At 27.0% G+C, this 16,601-nt stretch overlaps 4 protein-coding genes across 4 annotated transcripts; 2 read left to right on the forward strand and 2 right to left on the reverse strand.

The window, feature by feature from the left end:
- The first annotated feature begins 72 nt into the window (after positions 1-72).
- On the forward strand, positions 73-4,961 carry OCT59_021382 (uncharacterized protein). Its single transcript, XM_025309902.2, has 7 exons — positions 73-419; positions 534-2,261; positions 2,347-3,403; positions 3,478-3,582; positions 3,666-3,726; positions 3,800-3,960; positions 4,034-4,961. Exons 1-7 carry the CDS (start codon positions 112-114, stop codon positions 4,694-4,696), a joined length of 4,083 nt encoding a protein of 1,360 aa, XP_025188224.1. The 5' UTR covers positions 73-111; the 3' UTR covers positions 4,697-4,961.
- Positions 4,962-5,435: 474 nt separating this feature from the next.
- OCT59_021383 (uncharacterized protein) lies at positions 5,436-6,625 on the reverse strand. The gene is made up of 2 exons (XM_025313006.2): positions 6,320-6,625; positions 5,436-6,231 (listed from the first exon to the last, which is right to left on the reverse strand). The coding sequence occupies exons 1-2, from the start codon at positions 6,584-6,586 to the stop codon at positions 5,530-5,532; spliced, it is 969 nt and encodes a 322-aa protein (XP_025188223.2). The 5' UTR covers positions 6,587-6,625; the 3' UTR covers positions 5,436-5,529.
- Positions 6,626-7,109: 484 nt separating this feature from the next.
- OCT59_021384 (uncharacterized protein) lies at positions 7,110-9,627 on the reverse strand. The gene is made up of 3 exons (XM_025313005.2): positions 8,306-9,627; positions 7,920-8,230; positions 7,110-7,832 (listed from the first exon to the last, which is right to left on the reverse strand). Exons 1-3 carry the CDS (start codon positions 9,491-9,493, stop codon positions 7,520-7,522), a joined length of 1,812 nt encoding a protein of 603 aa, XP_025188222.2. The 5' UTR covers positions 9,494-9,627; the 3' UTR covers positions 7,110-7,519.
- A 3,741-nt stretch (positions 9,628-13,368) lies between these two features.
- On the forward strand, positions 13,369-16,432 carry OCT59_021385 (uncharacterized protein; the record flags this gene model as incomplete). The annotated part of the gene is made up of 10 exons (XM_066149837.1): positions 13,369-14,549; positions 15,066-15,235; positions 15,317-15,388; positions 15,467-15,496; positions 15,583-15,609; positions 15,679-15,759; positions 15,832-15,870; positions 15,961-15,993; positions 16,247-16,276; positions 16,368-16,432. The coding sequence occupies 10 exons, from the start codon at positions 13,369-13,371 to the stop codon at positions 16,430-16,432; spliced, it is 1,728 nt and encodes a 575-aa protein (XP_065990703.1).
- Between the last annotated feature and the right edge of the window lie 169 nt (positions 16,433-16,601).

The following is a 16,601-nucleotide window of genomic DNA, read 5'->3' on the forward strand; positions in this document are numbered from 1 at the left end:
AAAGGACAGAAATCGCGTAATAATTGCACGTCCTTTAACAATAAAATGGGTTAAAAAAAAAATTTCTTTTTCGCAAAAGGAAAAAATTTCGATATAGATTTTATTCTAGTCATGATTGACAATGAGCAATATATTCTTGTTCTCTTAAAAGAAAAACTAGAAAATCCATACAATAGACAACTCGCTGTAAAATTTACGCAAGAAGGCGTAAATTATTTTCTGGAAATAAATAAAGAAAATAAGCATCAACACTTTCTATGTTGTCCGAAATATATTAAAATCGTAGTTGAATTATTTCCTGCTTTAGTCGTTGAAGAAGAGAATTTCATCGTATTTCGAAATATTTTGAAAAATCATCTTTTGATATGTTTTGATTGTGTCGAAGCTTTTCATATTAATGCTAAAAAATTGTATCAACGGTAAATAAATATAAATAAGTAAATATACATAAAAGTATATATTAAATACATTTGTTCATTTATTTTTATTTTTGACTGATTTAAATTAACATTCATAATTTCTTTTTCTTTTAGTCATAAATCAATATACATAACGGATTTTGAAAATAACAATATAGATACATTCTTTGAAAATCTTGGAAAATGGCAAATAAATCGAATCATAGCGGCATTAAACAATATCGAAGAAAAAATTAAGACTGATGATTCTAACGAAATAAATTTGCCCGTGTTTTTTGAGTTACTTTTGAACTTCAAATGCCTGCAGAATAACAAAATTAATGAGCTCCTTATCATTGTTTTGTCAACTTTAAAACAACAAGGAAAGTTTGTTAAATTGACGAGTAGATGCATGCCCGGATTATTATTATGTGCTTTACATGAGAATCAAGAGGTTAGAAAATGGGCTTGGATATCATTTCAAACCATTAATCATGAGATAGGAGCTAAAGAATTCGAGGAATTTGAGTTTGATATTATCATAGACAATATTTTAAAGAAACTTGTGAGATTTGATGAAAAGCAAGACTTTAAATATCCTTTTACTAAAGATATTGTAGAATTCTGGAAGGGATTTAGAAGAATCCTTTCCCGTTTAGAAAATAAAATTTTATGTAGTCAATATTCTATCAAGCCAATTATATATACTTATTGGAAAAAATGTAATCGTAATCAAGAATCCTTATTGGCCGAATTATTAAAAGCTCTAAATATGCTTTTAGAGAAATTAAAAGAAGATTTCTGGACAAACTGTGAACAGTGGAAGGTTAAAATTCTTGACATATTCGAATCATCTAGTTTCCAGTATCTCACGAGGGTTCATTCAAAAAAAATGTTTTTGTTAACTTGGATTAAGTCTTACATGATTTCAGCTTTTTCTTCTAACAATTTTATAAATATATTAGAAAAGGTGTTGGATATTCTCGTGAAAGAATCTCAAAAATCGGATTGTGATAATGGGTATAGAATCCTTTGTTACGATACGATTTTGGAGATAATTATTCAAACTTTATCAATAAATAATAATTACATATATTATCAATTTTACCTTGATTACTCTTCAAAAAGCTCAAAGTTTAAAACAATCTTTGATAATATTATGAGAAATTTTTCACATGAGGATATTAAAAGGAATATGCAGAGTTTGGGAATGTCCGAAATGAAATCAGAATTACTTAATAAACTCAAGGAAGATCAGAAGAAAAGGTCCGCGAAATATTTAAAAAGACAAGTACGCGTAATTGAAGCTCCCTCAAATAAAGAAAAAAATCAATGGATGGTACGTTTTCAAAAACAGAAAGATGATGAAGCGCGTTTGATGCCAAATGTGAGCCTTTTCTACAAGAAGATATTATCTTTAAATTATACCGCAAGTAGCGAATTACCGCCAAAGTCTTGCTTAAGTAATTATAAATCGATTCCAAATACATTTTTATCAGTCGAACATTATGTGCAAATTTTTGAGCCGTTTCTTATTTTGGAATGTTGGCAGAATTTGGTAAATTCAAAAGAAAAAGCGAATAATGAAGATCAGATGGACATTTTTATAGAAAACGTTTGTATGATCGATGATTTTATTGAGGTTTCGTTCAATTGTGAACAGCACAATAGGGGTCACTTTCTGGAAAGTGATCTGTTTCATATTCAGTACGAAGCTTCAGAGCAAGAATCTTTACAATATAATATTCAAAATTTGGTTATAGTTAAAAATAATAAATTATTACTTTACTTGAATGATTTTTCTCATGATGTTCGACGTTTTTTATTTCGAGACAGTAAATGGAAGGCATATCGAATTATGAGGTTAGTGATAATAAATTCATTTTTTTTCTTTTTCTAAACCATTTTTCTAAAAAAGATTTTTTATTCCTTCTTTTTTATCTCGAAGTTTAACGTCAGTAACACGAGAATATGCAGCTTTAATTTCCATGTCGAAATTTTCACTAAAGAATCAAATTATTAACCCAAAAATTCCTATTACAACATCATCATCGTCTACTCAAAGACTCGAACATTACAAAAAGAATTTTCATGTTAATTATTTACAGGCAGAAATTATTGGGAAAATTCTAGACAACGATTGTGGTTTTTCATTAGTTAAAGGTCCACCAGGAACCGGAAAATCGGAAATGGTCGTTGGTTTAATTTCCGCTTTAAGAGAACATTCAGATGTTCAAGGAACGTGTCTCATTTGTGCGCCTAGTAATATAATTGTTAGTATACTGGTTAAGAAATTAAAGGCTGGAATATTTGATTCAGCAGGAAATCTTGTTAGAGTTAATATTGTATATTTGGGACTTTTAGGTTCTATCACAAATGATATGAGAGATGTGTCCTTAGATTTTTTAGCCGAAAAAATGATGTTGGAAGTAAGAGGAGGTTACGTAAAAGATTTTTCTTATTATAAAAGAAAAGTATTGGAAGGAGCACATATAATATGCTCCACATTGATTGAAAGTGGTCATGAAATATTGTCAACTTTAAATATTAATTTCAGCACGCTCATAATTGATAATGTGACTCAGGCAACCGAGCTAAGTTCGCTAATACCTTTAAAATATAATCCAAAGCGTGTTGTATTAATTGGAGATCCAAATCAGTCGTCACCAACAGTCTTATCAAAAATAGCAAAGCAATTTTCTTATGATCAAAGTTTATTTACTCGCATACAAAAAAATTGTCCATCATCAATTAATACACTAAAAATTCAATATAGAATGCATAAAGAAATAAGCAAATTTCCCAATCAATTTTTCTACGATTCACTTATTAAAAATGCCGATTATTTATTACAAAAGCGAAATCGACCATGGTATCGAAATCAATTCTTTTCGCCTTACAGATTTTTTAATGTCGAGAGAATAAGGAATGAAAAAAATAACTCCGAAGCAAAAATTATTTCTCAAGCATGTAAGAGATTAATTAAGGATTTTTCTCAAGTAAATGTAAGCAAAATTTTTAATTGAGATCAATTTTACTTGTTTGATTTAATTAATTTAATTCATTCAAAATGAAAAAGTTTGAAGGTCGAATTGGTATTATCATTCCGGATAAAGGTCAAAAAGTTGATTTTATAAAAGAACTTACGAATGATACATTTATTGAATTCGAAATCGATACACTGGTAAAACTTATTTTCTATTTGCAATATTATTTCTTTTTATATTATTTTATTTTTATTAATTGTATTATTTGTTATAAATTAAGGATGCATTTCAAGGTCAAGAGAAAGATATCATAATATTATCATGTTTTTGCGCTATCGAAGGTAAGTATCATAATTTTATACCTAATAAATAATACAGATATATTAATATTTAAATTCAATTTAACTTTTATAGAGAAAATTTCTGAATTTTTGAGAGATTCAAAAAGTTTGAATGTCGCTCTTACTCGTGCAAAAAGTTCTTTATGGATTTTTGGTTCAGCGAAAATTCTTGTGCAAAACGATGTCTGGAAAGCAGTAATTGAAGATGCTAAGGATCGTGGATGTTATACAGAGGTCAGTCTTAATATGATTTATTTATTAAACAATTTACATGAAAAAATGGACTTTAACCATTTAACTTTATTAGGCATTCAATAATATGTTTTCTGGGGTGGATAGTATAGCTGAAGATGACTCACTTATGTTAGAAGAGAATATAGAAAATGATAATGGACCAAATAACCGATCTATATCGTTACAATCGGGACTTCTAGTTCAATTTAACGATCCGATTCCACCAGAAGAATTTCCTTCACTTTCGCATTTTCGTTCACCTCATGTATATTATGAACGAAGGTCAGTCCATCAAAGGAGAAGTTTTTCCGGAAATCATCATCGAAGATATTCTCCAATTAAAGTTGATATTCGCGAACGTCTTTCGTTTAGTGGACATCGATATCATGATAAAAGAAGCGAATGTGACCCAAGTGATGAATGTTATTCGTTAGGACTATCACAATCATCAATAAGGGGGGATTATGATAATGATGAAAGAAATTTGAGATTACAAATAAGTGAAACTAATATAAATAATGATTATAGCGAAGATTATGAACATTATGATGATGAAATGGTTATTGAACGTTCATCATCACCCGAAGAGGACTCTAAACACAGAAAATTTAAAAACGAGAAAAAGACTCAAGTTTACCACGATTATGATAAAGATCGTAGTCCTCAAATTCATTTAGAATATTGTGATGGTCAAAAAAAATTATTATTGGAAAAGAAACGGTATACCGTTAGATGATCATAAGAATAGAGAATCTTATTTTCGGAGTTTGGGAATAAGGCAATATTAACATATGGAACATGAAAATATGGTTTACTCATAATACCTATTTTTACAGAAGGATCACTCACTACAGTAGATATTAAAATAGAAAGGGATCCAAATTAAGAAAAAGTAACAAAATTTTAGGAAATAACAAATTATTTCTCACAATTAGATTAAAGAATAGGAATGTGGTTATTTTGTAATGAGAATTATTGGCTAGGAATCCTTTTACACTACATGATAAATCAAAATAATAATAACTTTTCATTTTCTTTTAAGAAATCAAGAATAATGTCCAGGCATGAGTAGAAACGTAGAACACAAAAAAAAAAAAAAAAAATAGGTTAAAATCATGTTATTATAAATCATAATAACTGTTTCAGTTTATCCGTTTCAGAACAACCTTCAATAATTTTTATATCCCAAATTCTTGAATGATTTAATGGGTAATTTACTTTAAATTTGAAACTAGACATTTTTCGGTAAATTTCTTTTAACATTTAAACCATATACTATTGGGAATGATTCACGTAAACGGAATCAAAAATTATTAAATTATTTTAGATTATAATAAAGAAGGTAATTTTATCTGGAAGGATGACATTAAACATTTAGAAATTTTGAATTGCATCAAGAACTAGTTAGTATTGTAAGTGTGAAATTCGAGCATTCGTTAAAACCTGACAATGTTTATCAAGTGGCTTCCCAGAAATTACTACCGTGAACAATAGGCGTATATCCTTGTTTCGTTTCATTTTATTTTACTTTACTTTATTAACAATTAGAAGCTATCGTAATTAATATTCCTATTCCTTATCCGATTCGCCAAATAATTCAGCTAACCTATCACACCATTCTAATACGATACTTTCAAGTTTATTTATACTAGGTCTAACAGAAGGATCTTGAGCCCAACACATTTTAATCACTTCATTATATATACTAGGAGCATTATCACTCAATCTTGGTCTTTCTCCTTGACAAATATTAACAGTTAAAATCATATCATGTTGTTTGTCTTTAAATGGAAATTCACCTGTACTTAATTCACACATTACAATACCAACACTATAAATATCCGAAGCTTGAATGTATTCTTTACCTTTTAAAACCTCAGGTGCTAAGTAAGGTAGAATACCATAAATTCCTTCTTTTTCATTTTTATTTCCAATAGGAGCCACAGGTCTTGTTAGACCGGATGTTGGAAGATAAGCGATTAATAATTTCCCTTCATTATTTCTGGAAAGGAGAATGTTTTTACTGTGTATGTCTTTGTGCATAAAACCTTGTTCATGAATTGTTTTTAGATCACGGAGAAATGAGGAAAGAATCAATAGTTTTTTGTTCCAATTGAGAGATGAAAAATTGCTGTCAAGATAATCATGTAAATCCCCTTCTTCCGCATATTTAATTATGGAAATATAATTATTCAAGTGATCTTTGGTAATTCCATAAATTGGCAAGAATTTATCAGGAGATTTATTATAGCAAATATAATGATATTGGACCTGTTAATAATAATAAATAAATAACAGATAATAATAATTAATAATAATTTAGTTACTGCGCCATTAATGAATATCTAAAATCACATACCTGATTTAAAATCGAAGATAATTCCTTTTCCCAATCAATTATTTTAAGCACAACCATTAAAGGACCAACTCTTTTTTGTTTTTGTTTATCACCAATAATTGGACCATTAATCCATTTTGCGATACGAATATTTGAAATTCCCCCACTTGCAAGAGATTTTATATTTTCAAATTGTTCGTAAGGTATCCATTCAAAATTTTGTGAATTTGATAAATTTTCTTGTATTTTAATAATAAAATTATCAATAACTTCGTAACCTGAAGTCATTTTTAAAGGAAAAAGAAAAAATCATATATTTTATCTGTCAAGAAATTTTGAATTTTTTTTTTTCGGTATTTTTATATGAAAAAAAGTGATTTAGAAGAGATTTACGTGTCACACTCAAATTTTAAATCCATAATAAGACAAAATTTCATCGATCAAAACCATTTGCACAACCAATTTATGTAATATTTATTCTAAAAAGAGAAATGAAATTTCGATTTTAGGAACATTGTTTCAAAAAAGTTAATTCTTTATATAAAATAATGAATTTTTTATTATTATTAAAATACGGGAAAAATCAAATTAAGTATTATTCAAATACTATTCATTGTTTTCTTTCCATTAAAAAAAAAATATAATATAATCATTTAGCTAAATTCTTTAAAATTTTGATTTACTTTGATAAATAATGATCATGAAACACTTTTTTTTTTTTATGCTAATTATCTTAGCGCACATAAAATGACAAGTGAAATTTGTGAAACTGTTACATTACAAAAGCAGGTTATCGACAAATAAAGCTTCATTTTTTTTTTTTACAATTGATAATCCAGATAACGAATTTTTTTTATTTTACTTTTTTTTTTTTTATATAATATTAGCTTTATTAAAATTACAAAGGAAAATTTCGGAGTTTTAAGAGTTTTACAAAAAAAAATGTTCTTTCATGTCTTAATGAATAATAAAATCACCTAAAAAAACTATTTTACAAAACAATGTACAAATCAAAGGAATTCCCTTTTTAAAAAATATTTTTTTTTTTTTTTCCAGCTCCTTTTATGTATTTTTTGCAGGAATTTTTTTTTTTAGTTCTAACATTCACTTAATTCGCTTTATAATTTCTTTCGAACTTTTAATCTTTTTATATATTAATTTGTTCCGGCAACTCTATCAGAGATAGTTTTTTTTTATGTCGGAAGCAGCACGTGATGGAGATCAATCCGTGGTCTCGTAATTAGTAGAGATTCCATCTCTCAAAACGCTAACGAGGCCGACAACAGGTCTTACATAAACTGCATACAAGACCGACGTGGCAATACTAGCAGATACGGTAATGGTGTTATATAATGGATTAACCACCAATGTACTTACAAGGGTGCCCTTCGAATAAATCTGTGGTGATTGTGATTGACTGGCTTGAATCAATGCCCCCTGTTGTGCTATAATTAGATTCTGATTCTCGCCCTGAGTTATTCTCAATCGAGAACCATCTCCATTTGTTAATAATAATTGTTGACTTCCCCCACTCCTGCAGAAATAAAAAAAAAGAGTTAATTAAAGAAAGAAAAGAATGAAAGAAAAAATTCATGAAACTTGAAATATAAATCTTACGCACAACTGTCCCACAATAGATTTTAGATTAATTATTTCATCATTTTGTCTATCAATCTTTGTTTCTAAACGTTTAATAGTTTCTTCAAACATTTTACTAACGCTTGTACCATCAACTTCGTCTTTTTGTACATTAACTTTCGATTCTAAACGTTGCATCGTTTCTGTCATACGTTTAGAAAGGTCAATTTGTTGTTGCATAATATGTTCCATTGAATTAAATTTAGTAATTTGAACATCTTTTTCGGCAACTTTAGCTTCAAGTTGCTCTTTAACATTATTCAAGGATTTATTAATTTCTTCAAGTTCCTGCAACTATAAAATATCATATGTAAATAATGGATACTGTATGCACTCCATTCAAAAAAACGTAATTATTATAATGCTTACCGTTTTGGTGTTGTTACTATCACTTTGTTGTTCAATGGTATTTGTGATTGAGTTCGGCTTGATATTTTTAGTTGAAATAGTAAGAGGTACAGACTTTCCTTCATAAGGTTTCGATCCAATGATAGAATTAAAAGCATTATTCTGATCAACCTGATCTTCTTTTTCATCTTCAAATTCGAGCTTATTGGAATTATGAGTGATAAACTCGAATGGTGCAGATTGGGGTTCAATAGGTGTGACAATAAGTCGAGGGGTTATAGGAGTAGTAGGAGAACCGGAATTATATTCAGATTCATGTTTATTATTAACATTATTATTGGAAGAAATTTCTTGATCATCAAAGGAACTTTGTTGAGTGGATGAAATGGTCGATTGAACATCATCAACGGGGCTATCATCAGTACTTTTAATAGGTGAGAAATGATTATTAACATTATCAGTTCCGTTACCGATTTGAGGGGATTCAACATTGTTATTGTCATTATTGTTATTATTATTATTATTATTACTATTTTTATTAATATCATTATTACTATTTTTATTACCATGAACCTTTTTTGGACTTTTAATCATAGTTTCACCAGGTTCAAGAAAACTATTTTCAAATATATCTTGTGGTTTTGGAGATGATTTATTTTCAAAAAATTTACCAAGGTTAACACTGATACGTTTTACTTTTTTAGATGATTTGTCTTTCTCTAAATTTTCGGCGTTACTATTTTGTCTAGATTTTGTTCCCTTCTTTGAGGTAGTATCATTTTCAGGTTTTTCATCATCATCAGAAAAGAAAATGTAACCATGTCCATGTTTTGATGCATCACTATTAGATGAAGTACGAGAAGTAGGACGGACCTGCTTTTCAACTGTATTATTACGTTTATTATTGTCCTTATCTTTATTAAAGATTCCCGATAGAGAACGAACCAAACCTTCAGAATGTTTTTCTTTTTCTTCTTTTTCTTTATCATCCTTTTTAGGATTGAACATACTTATAAAACTATTACGTTTCTTGCGCTTAGAAGAAGAAAGGTTTCTAACTTCTTTGTTATCCTCAAAATTGATTTTTTTTGACTCATCAACAAAAGAAGAAGCCGAAGAGGAATAATTATCCTTTGATGTTTCAGAAGAGTTATCAACATCTTCTTCATAAACATTATTATTATTAACATTAGTTTCGTAAGTTGCCATACTTTTTTTTTATCTTAAAACAAAAACAATAGAAAAAAGAAAAAAAAAGAAAGAAAGAAAATGAGGATTTAACTCTTATTTTTATTATTTGTTATTTGTTATTTTGTTATTTATATTTTTTTTTTTTTTGGTTCAAAGAAAAAAAAGTCGGAGAAAGGGTGTACTCTTTTTATAATAAATGTGGTTACGAAAAGTAACGAGAAAGTATGTTTTACCACATAATATAATTTAAATTTAAGTATATCGGATAAAATCAAATAAAGAAAAAAAAGATTCCAGCCACTAATTAAAATGGTTAAGATTTTCATTTAATATATATAATAAAGTAAAAATATATAAGTTAAGTACATGTCATGTAATATCCGAATGTGTAATTTTGTAAAACATTTTCTTTTATTGGCGGGAAATTGATCCACAATTTAAAATATGGCCGATATATGGAACGTGCATATAAATTATATAAATTGTATAAATTGATGGTTATAAAGCACATAAACATTATACTCATTTGATATACATCAAAAAGTTTATTTTTTATATGTATGTATAATACATAATACAATCTTAGTTTAGCTAAAGAAAAAAAAAAATAATAAATGAAAAATAAAGATTATCAGATAAAATTTTTTTGAAACAAATATTCACAAATTAAGCTTAGTAAAAAAAAACATGTTTCAAAATTATTCTAAAATGAATAAAACCACGTAAATGTGAGGTTTTTTTTTTGAACAAAGAAATCTTTTTCTGGAATTATAAGGTAAGAAAAATTTATCCGGTTCGATTTTAGAAAAATAAAGTTGGTTTATAAAAAGATCTGAAAGAACGTGCGAGCGTTATCAATCAAAAATTATTATTTTTATGGCTGAGCATTGACCACTCCTTTCATTTTCACATTTTTTCACACTTACTCATATATTGTAAACTAGTCTTGTGACTTATTAAACTATAAGTGTGTGGGAAATATAAAGTTCAATCAAGGGTTTACTATTAAAATTTTCCTTTTTCATTTCAAAACTTTTGTAAATCTTTTCTAAATTTGATTAGGAAAAATAAGGACTCATTGAAGTTTTCCTTGGAAAAGAACAAATCCGGCGTTAACATTGCAGATTACAAACATTTGGTTTTCATTCGATTGTTCTTTCATTTTCATATCTACCAAAATATTTATTCTTGGATGACTGCTTAAATTTAAAAATTTTGAGGCGTAAAAAAAAAATAATAAATTCAATAATAAAGTTGCAACAATATCATGTGAAAAGTTGATCAAAAAAAACTTGAAATTTGTTTGTGCGTAAAAAAATTTCATTAAGGACTTAATCTAATACATATCATATCATATATATCATAATCATATAAAGTAATAGATGCTCGTGTGTGCATCATGTGGGCATTTGTACGCATCATCGCTGTGTGAAATGTTCCATATCATGCATCATCTAATGAATGAATTATCGAAATCTTTCGGTGATATCTATCTGCTTATATTTATTTATGTATGCGCCTAGAATCATAGAACTATCAAATGTACTTACTTGTATGCATATTCTTAATATGGGTTTTAGATTGAAAATTTCGAAAATTATGGCTAATTTCTTAAAAAGTTGTGACAAGTATGATAACGAGTTTGCTTAATTTCGATATAAATGTATATATAGTATACATATAAAATATACTGTATATATTATATATACATTCATAATATATATATACATGCATATATATATACTGTCAAAAATGACACAAAATTCTGGTATTCATTTTACCTGTTACACTTAAAAAAAAAAAATTCAGTATTATCCAGAATTTATTGTTTAAAATTCACATAATAAAAATAATGGAACTGCGTGTAATGTAAAATAACTAAATTATGTAATTGTTATCTATCTGCGTACAAACAAAATTTTATTTCAAATCTTGGTTGTAATCCGGTTATACCCAGTTTTCGCATATGAAAAAGTTTGAAAAGTTTTATCACGTTATCGTACGATCTGCATATCACAAAATTCGGAATTTTGCGCAATTTCAGTAATTGTTATTAATAATCGGCATATCCAGGAAAAAAAAAAAATTGAACATAATCAGCATATATTGTCAAAAGTCATTATGATATCATTTCGTGATTATTTTAAAAAAGTGCATTATAATAATAATTTGAAGTTCGAGTGATTGATGATGTAAGAAAATTTAGTTTTTTATTTAAGCATCTCGATCATCTCGGCGGTGGATTCCGTACAGAAAAGTCATCATTGTTCACGTCACATACATCACAATCTTTTTTATAGTATATTGATCGAATTGTACGACCTTCCTAAATATGACGCGATTTATCGCGTTTTCTGTATTGGTAAATGCCTATAAGCCTATATTCTAATAAATCTGGGGATATCATATTATATCACGTGTGACTGCATTTTTATCATGAGTATCAACAATGTAAACTTTACAACAATCAATTCAAAATAATAGTGAAACGTTATCGACAAATGTGAACGCCTACAAAGAATGTTGTTAAGATCTACAATAATAGCAGATTCGACAATTCCTTGCAACATTATAATGGACTTATTGAAAAAAGGAAGAATTTTACGAAGAATTTTACTCTGAACCTATCAAAGTTTATATTACGTAAATAAAAAAGTTTTTGTGCTTGCTTTTGAAATTTGAATGTTTAATATTAATTTACATTCAGGAAGTGTAGATTATAACTGATTTACCACAAGGATTGCTATGTATATCATGTGGCCGAAGGCACATGTTAGAGTAGCATCCTAGTGTAAATCAGTTATCATTAAACATGATTGATAATAAAGTTATTGGATATGTATAACGTAAGCAACTGAGACCTTTTCATGTATTTTATTTATTATTTTATGAATAAGTGATCAAAATTTTTGTATATCACTAACGCTAATTATAAAGTGACCAAAATTTGTGTATCGCTATTATAAAGTGATCAATAACATACGTGAAAATTGTCCAGTGCTTACATAAGCATATACAATAGTCATGTTTATAATAACTAATCTAACATGTGGCCGAAGGCCACATGATATACATAGAAATCCTACAACAATTACTTATTTTCTTTATTTTCTATTATGAAATTACATTATTTAATCGGTATCCTTAAGAATTTATAAATTTCATAATGAAAAATATTTATAAGTATCAAACGTTTTGTACATTTGGATTTTTATTTATTTATTTTATGTCAAGCGGGCAAGTGAATATGTAGTACAATCAAAAAGAAAGTTATTAACTACCAAAAACAGTTGTCATCTAACAAAAAATCAGACCCTCGCTTGTAAAGAGATTTAGGGTGACCCAACTAGTGCCACCCTAAACCCACCCCGGACCACCTACATCAGTAGGTTACATTTACTTGGAACTTTTTAATCTCTTAGATCTGATAGGATTAATTCATATCACGTGATATGGTTAAATGCAACTGTTATATTGTCAAGCTGGCCAGAAATTATGGAATTTAAAATGATACTCGGTGCCGAAAATTTCCGATTTCTTTTTTATTTGTTTGACTAAAATCATGAATTCAATAACAATACCTTAATTTGGAATAACGAAATAAATTTGTGTGAAACCGAAACAATCGGCTTAGTGGTCCCATAACCAAAATATTTGCTGTATTTTGATAATCAAATAAATTTAATAAATTTACAATGGAGAATCAGATCACATGATTATCCTTACGCTTTCGTTCAAATGTATTTATTTGGTAAATAAGTGTACCCTCTTTTATAAATTGAATTCGTTTACCGTAAATTTTTCTTTCTTTTTTTTTAAAAAAAAAAAGATAAATCAAAATAAAAATGATATTAACTACACTAATTTTAATTTTTTTCCTTAAAAAAAAAGAAATGACATTAATTATTTTAAAAGAATTGCTAGAAGCTATTATATTTAATAAAGGATGGAAACTTGTTTTGGTTGCATTTTTTATTGCGTTTTTAGATAGTTGTGCATGGGTTTACACGGAAGATACTAATAATACACGATTTGATCTAATAGTTATAGTAATAGGGTTATCTTATATATTGTATACTGAAGCAGATAGAATGCGATTATCAAGACAAGAATTTCAATGGGTGATTTTGAGATTTTGTGATAAAAAACCTCATCAAGCGTATTCTTGCATATTTCTTTTCATATTGTCAATATTATACTACAATATATATGTGAGCTCTATTATTCTTATTATATTATTTACATTTTTATCTGATTTCGCACCAAATAATTTACTCGGAATTTCTGAATTTGGGTCAAAAATATTTAAAATTGTACATTATATTATTCCACCAATTATAATGGTGATTTTGTTTAAATTGTTTCTAGCAATATTAATGACTTCAAAATCGACTCTTGAGATATTATCTTCCGTTATCTATGAGGAATTAATGTTCTATTTAATGGGGTTTGCAATTCCATTTTTATTAATATTTTCAACGGTTAATTATCAGATGTTTGTTAATCATTACAACAAAAACCTTTCACTTTATACTTACTTTTTATTTTCGTTGAAAATGCAAAAATTGTATTGGTTGGTGGTGTTTGAAGTTTTAAGTATTTTACCACCAATATGCATTCATTGTGGTCATACGCGATCAGAGCGGAATTGGTGTCAAAATTGTGCAAAGAAATATTTTATTAATAATATATCAAAATGGACAAGCGGTCATGAAGTTATTGATAATTTAATTAAAGAATTTCAATTTAAAGCAAAAAATGAATTTGAATGTATAGAATGGATTCCTTTTAATGAATTTGATATTATCAAAGAAATTGGTAAAGGAGGATTTGGTACAGTTTATTCCGCAACTTGGAAAAGTGGTCCTTTAACTATGTTAAATGGAAATTTTGGAAGGATTAACAGATCCGGTCAACAAAAAGTTGCTATAAAAACTCTTGGTCGTTCAGATAATATTACAAAAGAATTTTTACATGAATTAGAAGCTCATATAAAATGTGCTACAACATATTCAAGCGATTTTTTTGCTGTACTTAGGTGTTATGGTTTAAGTCAAGATCCCGTCTCAGGATCGTATATGATTGTAATAGATTTGGTAGAAAATGGAAGCTTAAATCAATATTTACAAAAAAAATTTTCAACTCTTAAATGGAATGAAGATAAATTAAGATTACTTGTAGAAATATCTAGTGGATTGAAAGTAGTTCATGAAGTAGATCTTGTGCATCATGATTTTCATACTGGCAATATTTTAATAGGAAAAGAGGGTACAGCCTATTTGGCAGATTTAGGACTAAGTCGTCCCGCTAATATACAATCATCTAAATCTGATGCTTTTGGTGTGTTACCGTTCGTTGCTCCTGAAGTCTTACGCGGAAATTCATATACTAAAGCTTCCGATATTTACAGTTTTGGAATGATCATGTGGGCGGTGTCTTCGGGTCAAAATCCTTTTTCACGTTATGAACTTAATAGTGATCTGGCATTAAGAATAGTAACGGAATGTGTAAGGCCACCTATTATTAAAGGAATTCCTAAAATCTATGTAGATTTAATGGTAAAATGTTGGGATCCTGATCCATTAAAAAGACCTTCAGCTGCTGATTTAGAAAAAACATTTAGAAAATGGTATTTTAATGGGGAATTTTATGATAAATTTGCACAAGCTGATAAATTAAGTGTCGATTATATTACGAATATTATACAACGAAGTCAACCTATTTCTAGTTATAAAAGTCACAAAAGTTCAATTTGTCGGCGTAAGTTTGTAATAATAATACATAATAATATGATGTTAGTTTATTGTTTTATTAAATGTAATTTTTTTTTTTAATTAATAGCATTAGATTATGACGTAAGTAATGTATTAGATTCAACGCAACTAGGATTAGTTATAGATAATGAGATGCAAGGTAAATATTGGTATTCGAATTGTCCAAAGTGATCAAACAGCCTAAAATAAGTAACTATTATTTTTACAAACATTAAAGGATCCAAACAATTAAATGAGATAAATTTAGGTAAAAGTATATTTAAAAAAAAATGTTTTTTTTAAAAAAATATTACTTTATATATTTGCTTATGTTACATGAATCAACGCAACTAGAATTAGCTCTTGATAATAAAACTTCAGGTAAATTGTGCTTTAACTTTATTTTAAATATTAGATAAAAATCTGAAATTATTTTATTATTCTAATTAGAAAATCAAGAAAGCCAATTTATTCATAGCTATAGCAAATTTGTTTCTAACAAATTTATTGAAGAAGCTGAAAAAAATAATGGTAAAATTTATATAAAATCACCTTATTATTAGTATTTGATTATAATATTAACTTTTTTTTCTTGCATTAAAGAATCTAAAAAATCAAAGCAATTTGATAAGACAAATTTTGGTAAGAATATATTTTAATGTGTTTAATTTCTTTGATATTGTTAATTTTATATACTAAATAATATATATATATTAAATCTAAAATTACCAGAGTTAGGATTAGTTCTTAATAATAAAATATCAGGTAAATATACTTATTATTTTAATTATTTTAAATGAATAAAATCTGAGATTTTTTATTATATTTATTTTTATAATAAATGATCAAAAAATCCAATCTATTAATAATAAATGTGTTTCTTATAAAGAAAATAAAAAAACAAATCAATTAAATAAGATGAATCCAGGTAAGATTTATATAAAAATAATTGATTTTTATTATTATTTAAAATATAATATAATTAATATTATAATATTATTTTATTTGCTTATTAAAGAATCTGAAAAGTTTGATGAAATAAATTTTAGTAAGAATATATTTTTAAAATGAATTTAATTTTCTTTAATCTTATTAGTTTTATATACTAAATAATATATATATATATATATTATATTTAGAATCATCAGAATTAGAATTAGTTCTTAATGATGAAACAGGTAAAATATACTTTTATTTTGAATAAATAAAATCTGAGATTTTTTATTATATTTTTATAATAAATAATCAAAAAAACTAATTATTAACAATAAATATATTTTTTATAAAGAGAATAATAAAAAAACAAACCCTTTAAATAAAATAAATTCAGGTAAGATTTACAGTCAAATCTTGATATAGCGAACCTTTAATAT

The sequence above is a fragment of the Rhizophagus irregularis genome, chromosome 3, assembly GCF_026210795.1.
Source record: "Rhizophagus irregularis chromosome 3, complete sequence".
Classification (NCBI taxonomy): domain Eukaryota; kingdom Fungi; phylum Glomeromycota; class Glomeromycetes; order Glomerales; family Glomeraceae; genus Rhizophagus; species Rhizophagus irregularis.

Bases quoted from the DNA above. Each gene is read 5' to 3' on its own strand.
- OCT59_021382 (XM_025309902.2), top strand. From the start codon at position 112: ATGATTGACAATGAGCAATATATTCTTGTTCTCTTAAAAGAAAAACTA. The intron at 420-533 runs GTAAATAAATAT...TTTTTCTTTTAG, and splicing joins GCTAAAAAATTGTATCAACG to TCATAAATCAATATACATAA. The intron at 2,262-2,346 runs GTTAGTGATAAT...TTTATCTCGAAG, and splicing joins AAGGCATATCGAATTATGAG to TTTAACGTCAGTAACACGAG.
- OCT59_021383 (XM_025313006.2), bottom strand. From the start codon at position 6,586: ATGACTTCAGGTTACGAAGTTATTGATAATTTTATTATTAAAATACAA. The intron at 6,232-6,319 runs GTATGTGATTTT...TATTATTAACAG, and splicing joins TATCTTCGATTTTAAATCAG to GTCCAATATCATTATATTTG.
- OCT59_021384 (XM_025313005.2), bottom strand. From the start codon at position 9,493: ATGGCAACTTACGAAACTAATGTTAATAATAATAATGTTTATGAAGAA. The intron at 8,231-8,305 runs GTAAGCATTATA...GATATTTTATAG, and splicing joins ATAGTAACAACACCAAAACG to TTGCAGGAACTTGAAGAAAT. The intron at 7,833-7,919 runs GTGCGTAAGATT...TTATTTCTGCAG, and splicing joins AAATCTATTGTGGGACAGTT to GAGTGGGGGAAGTCAACAAT.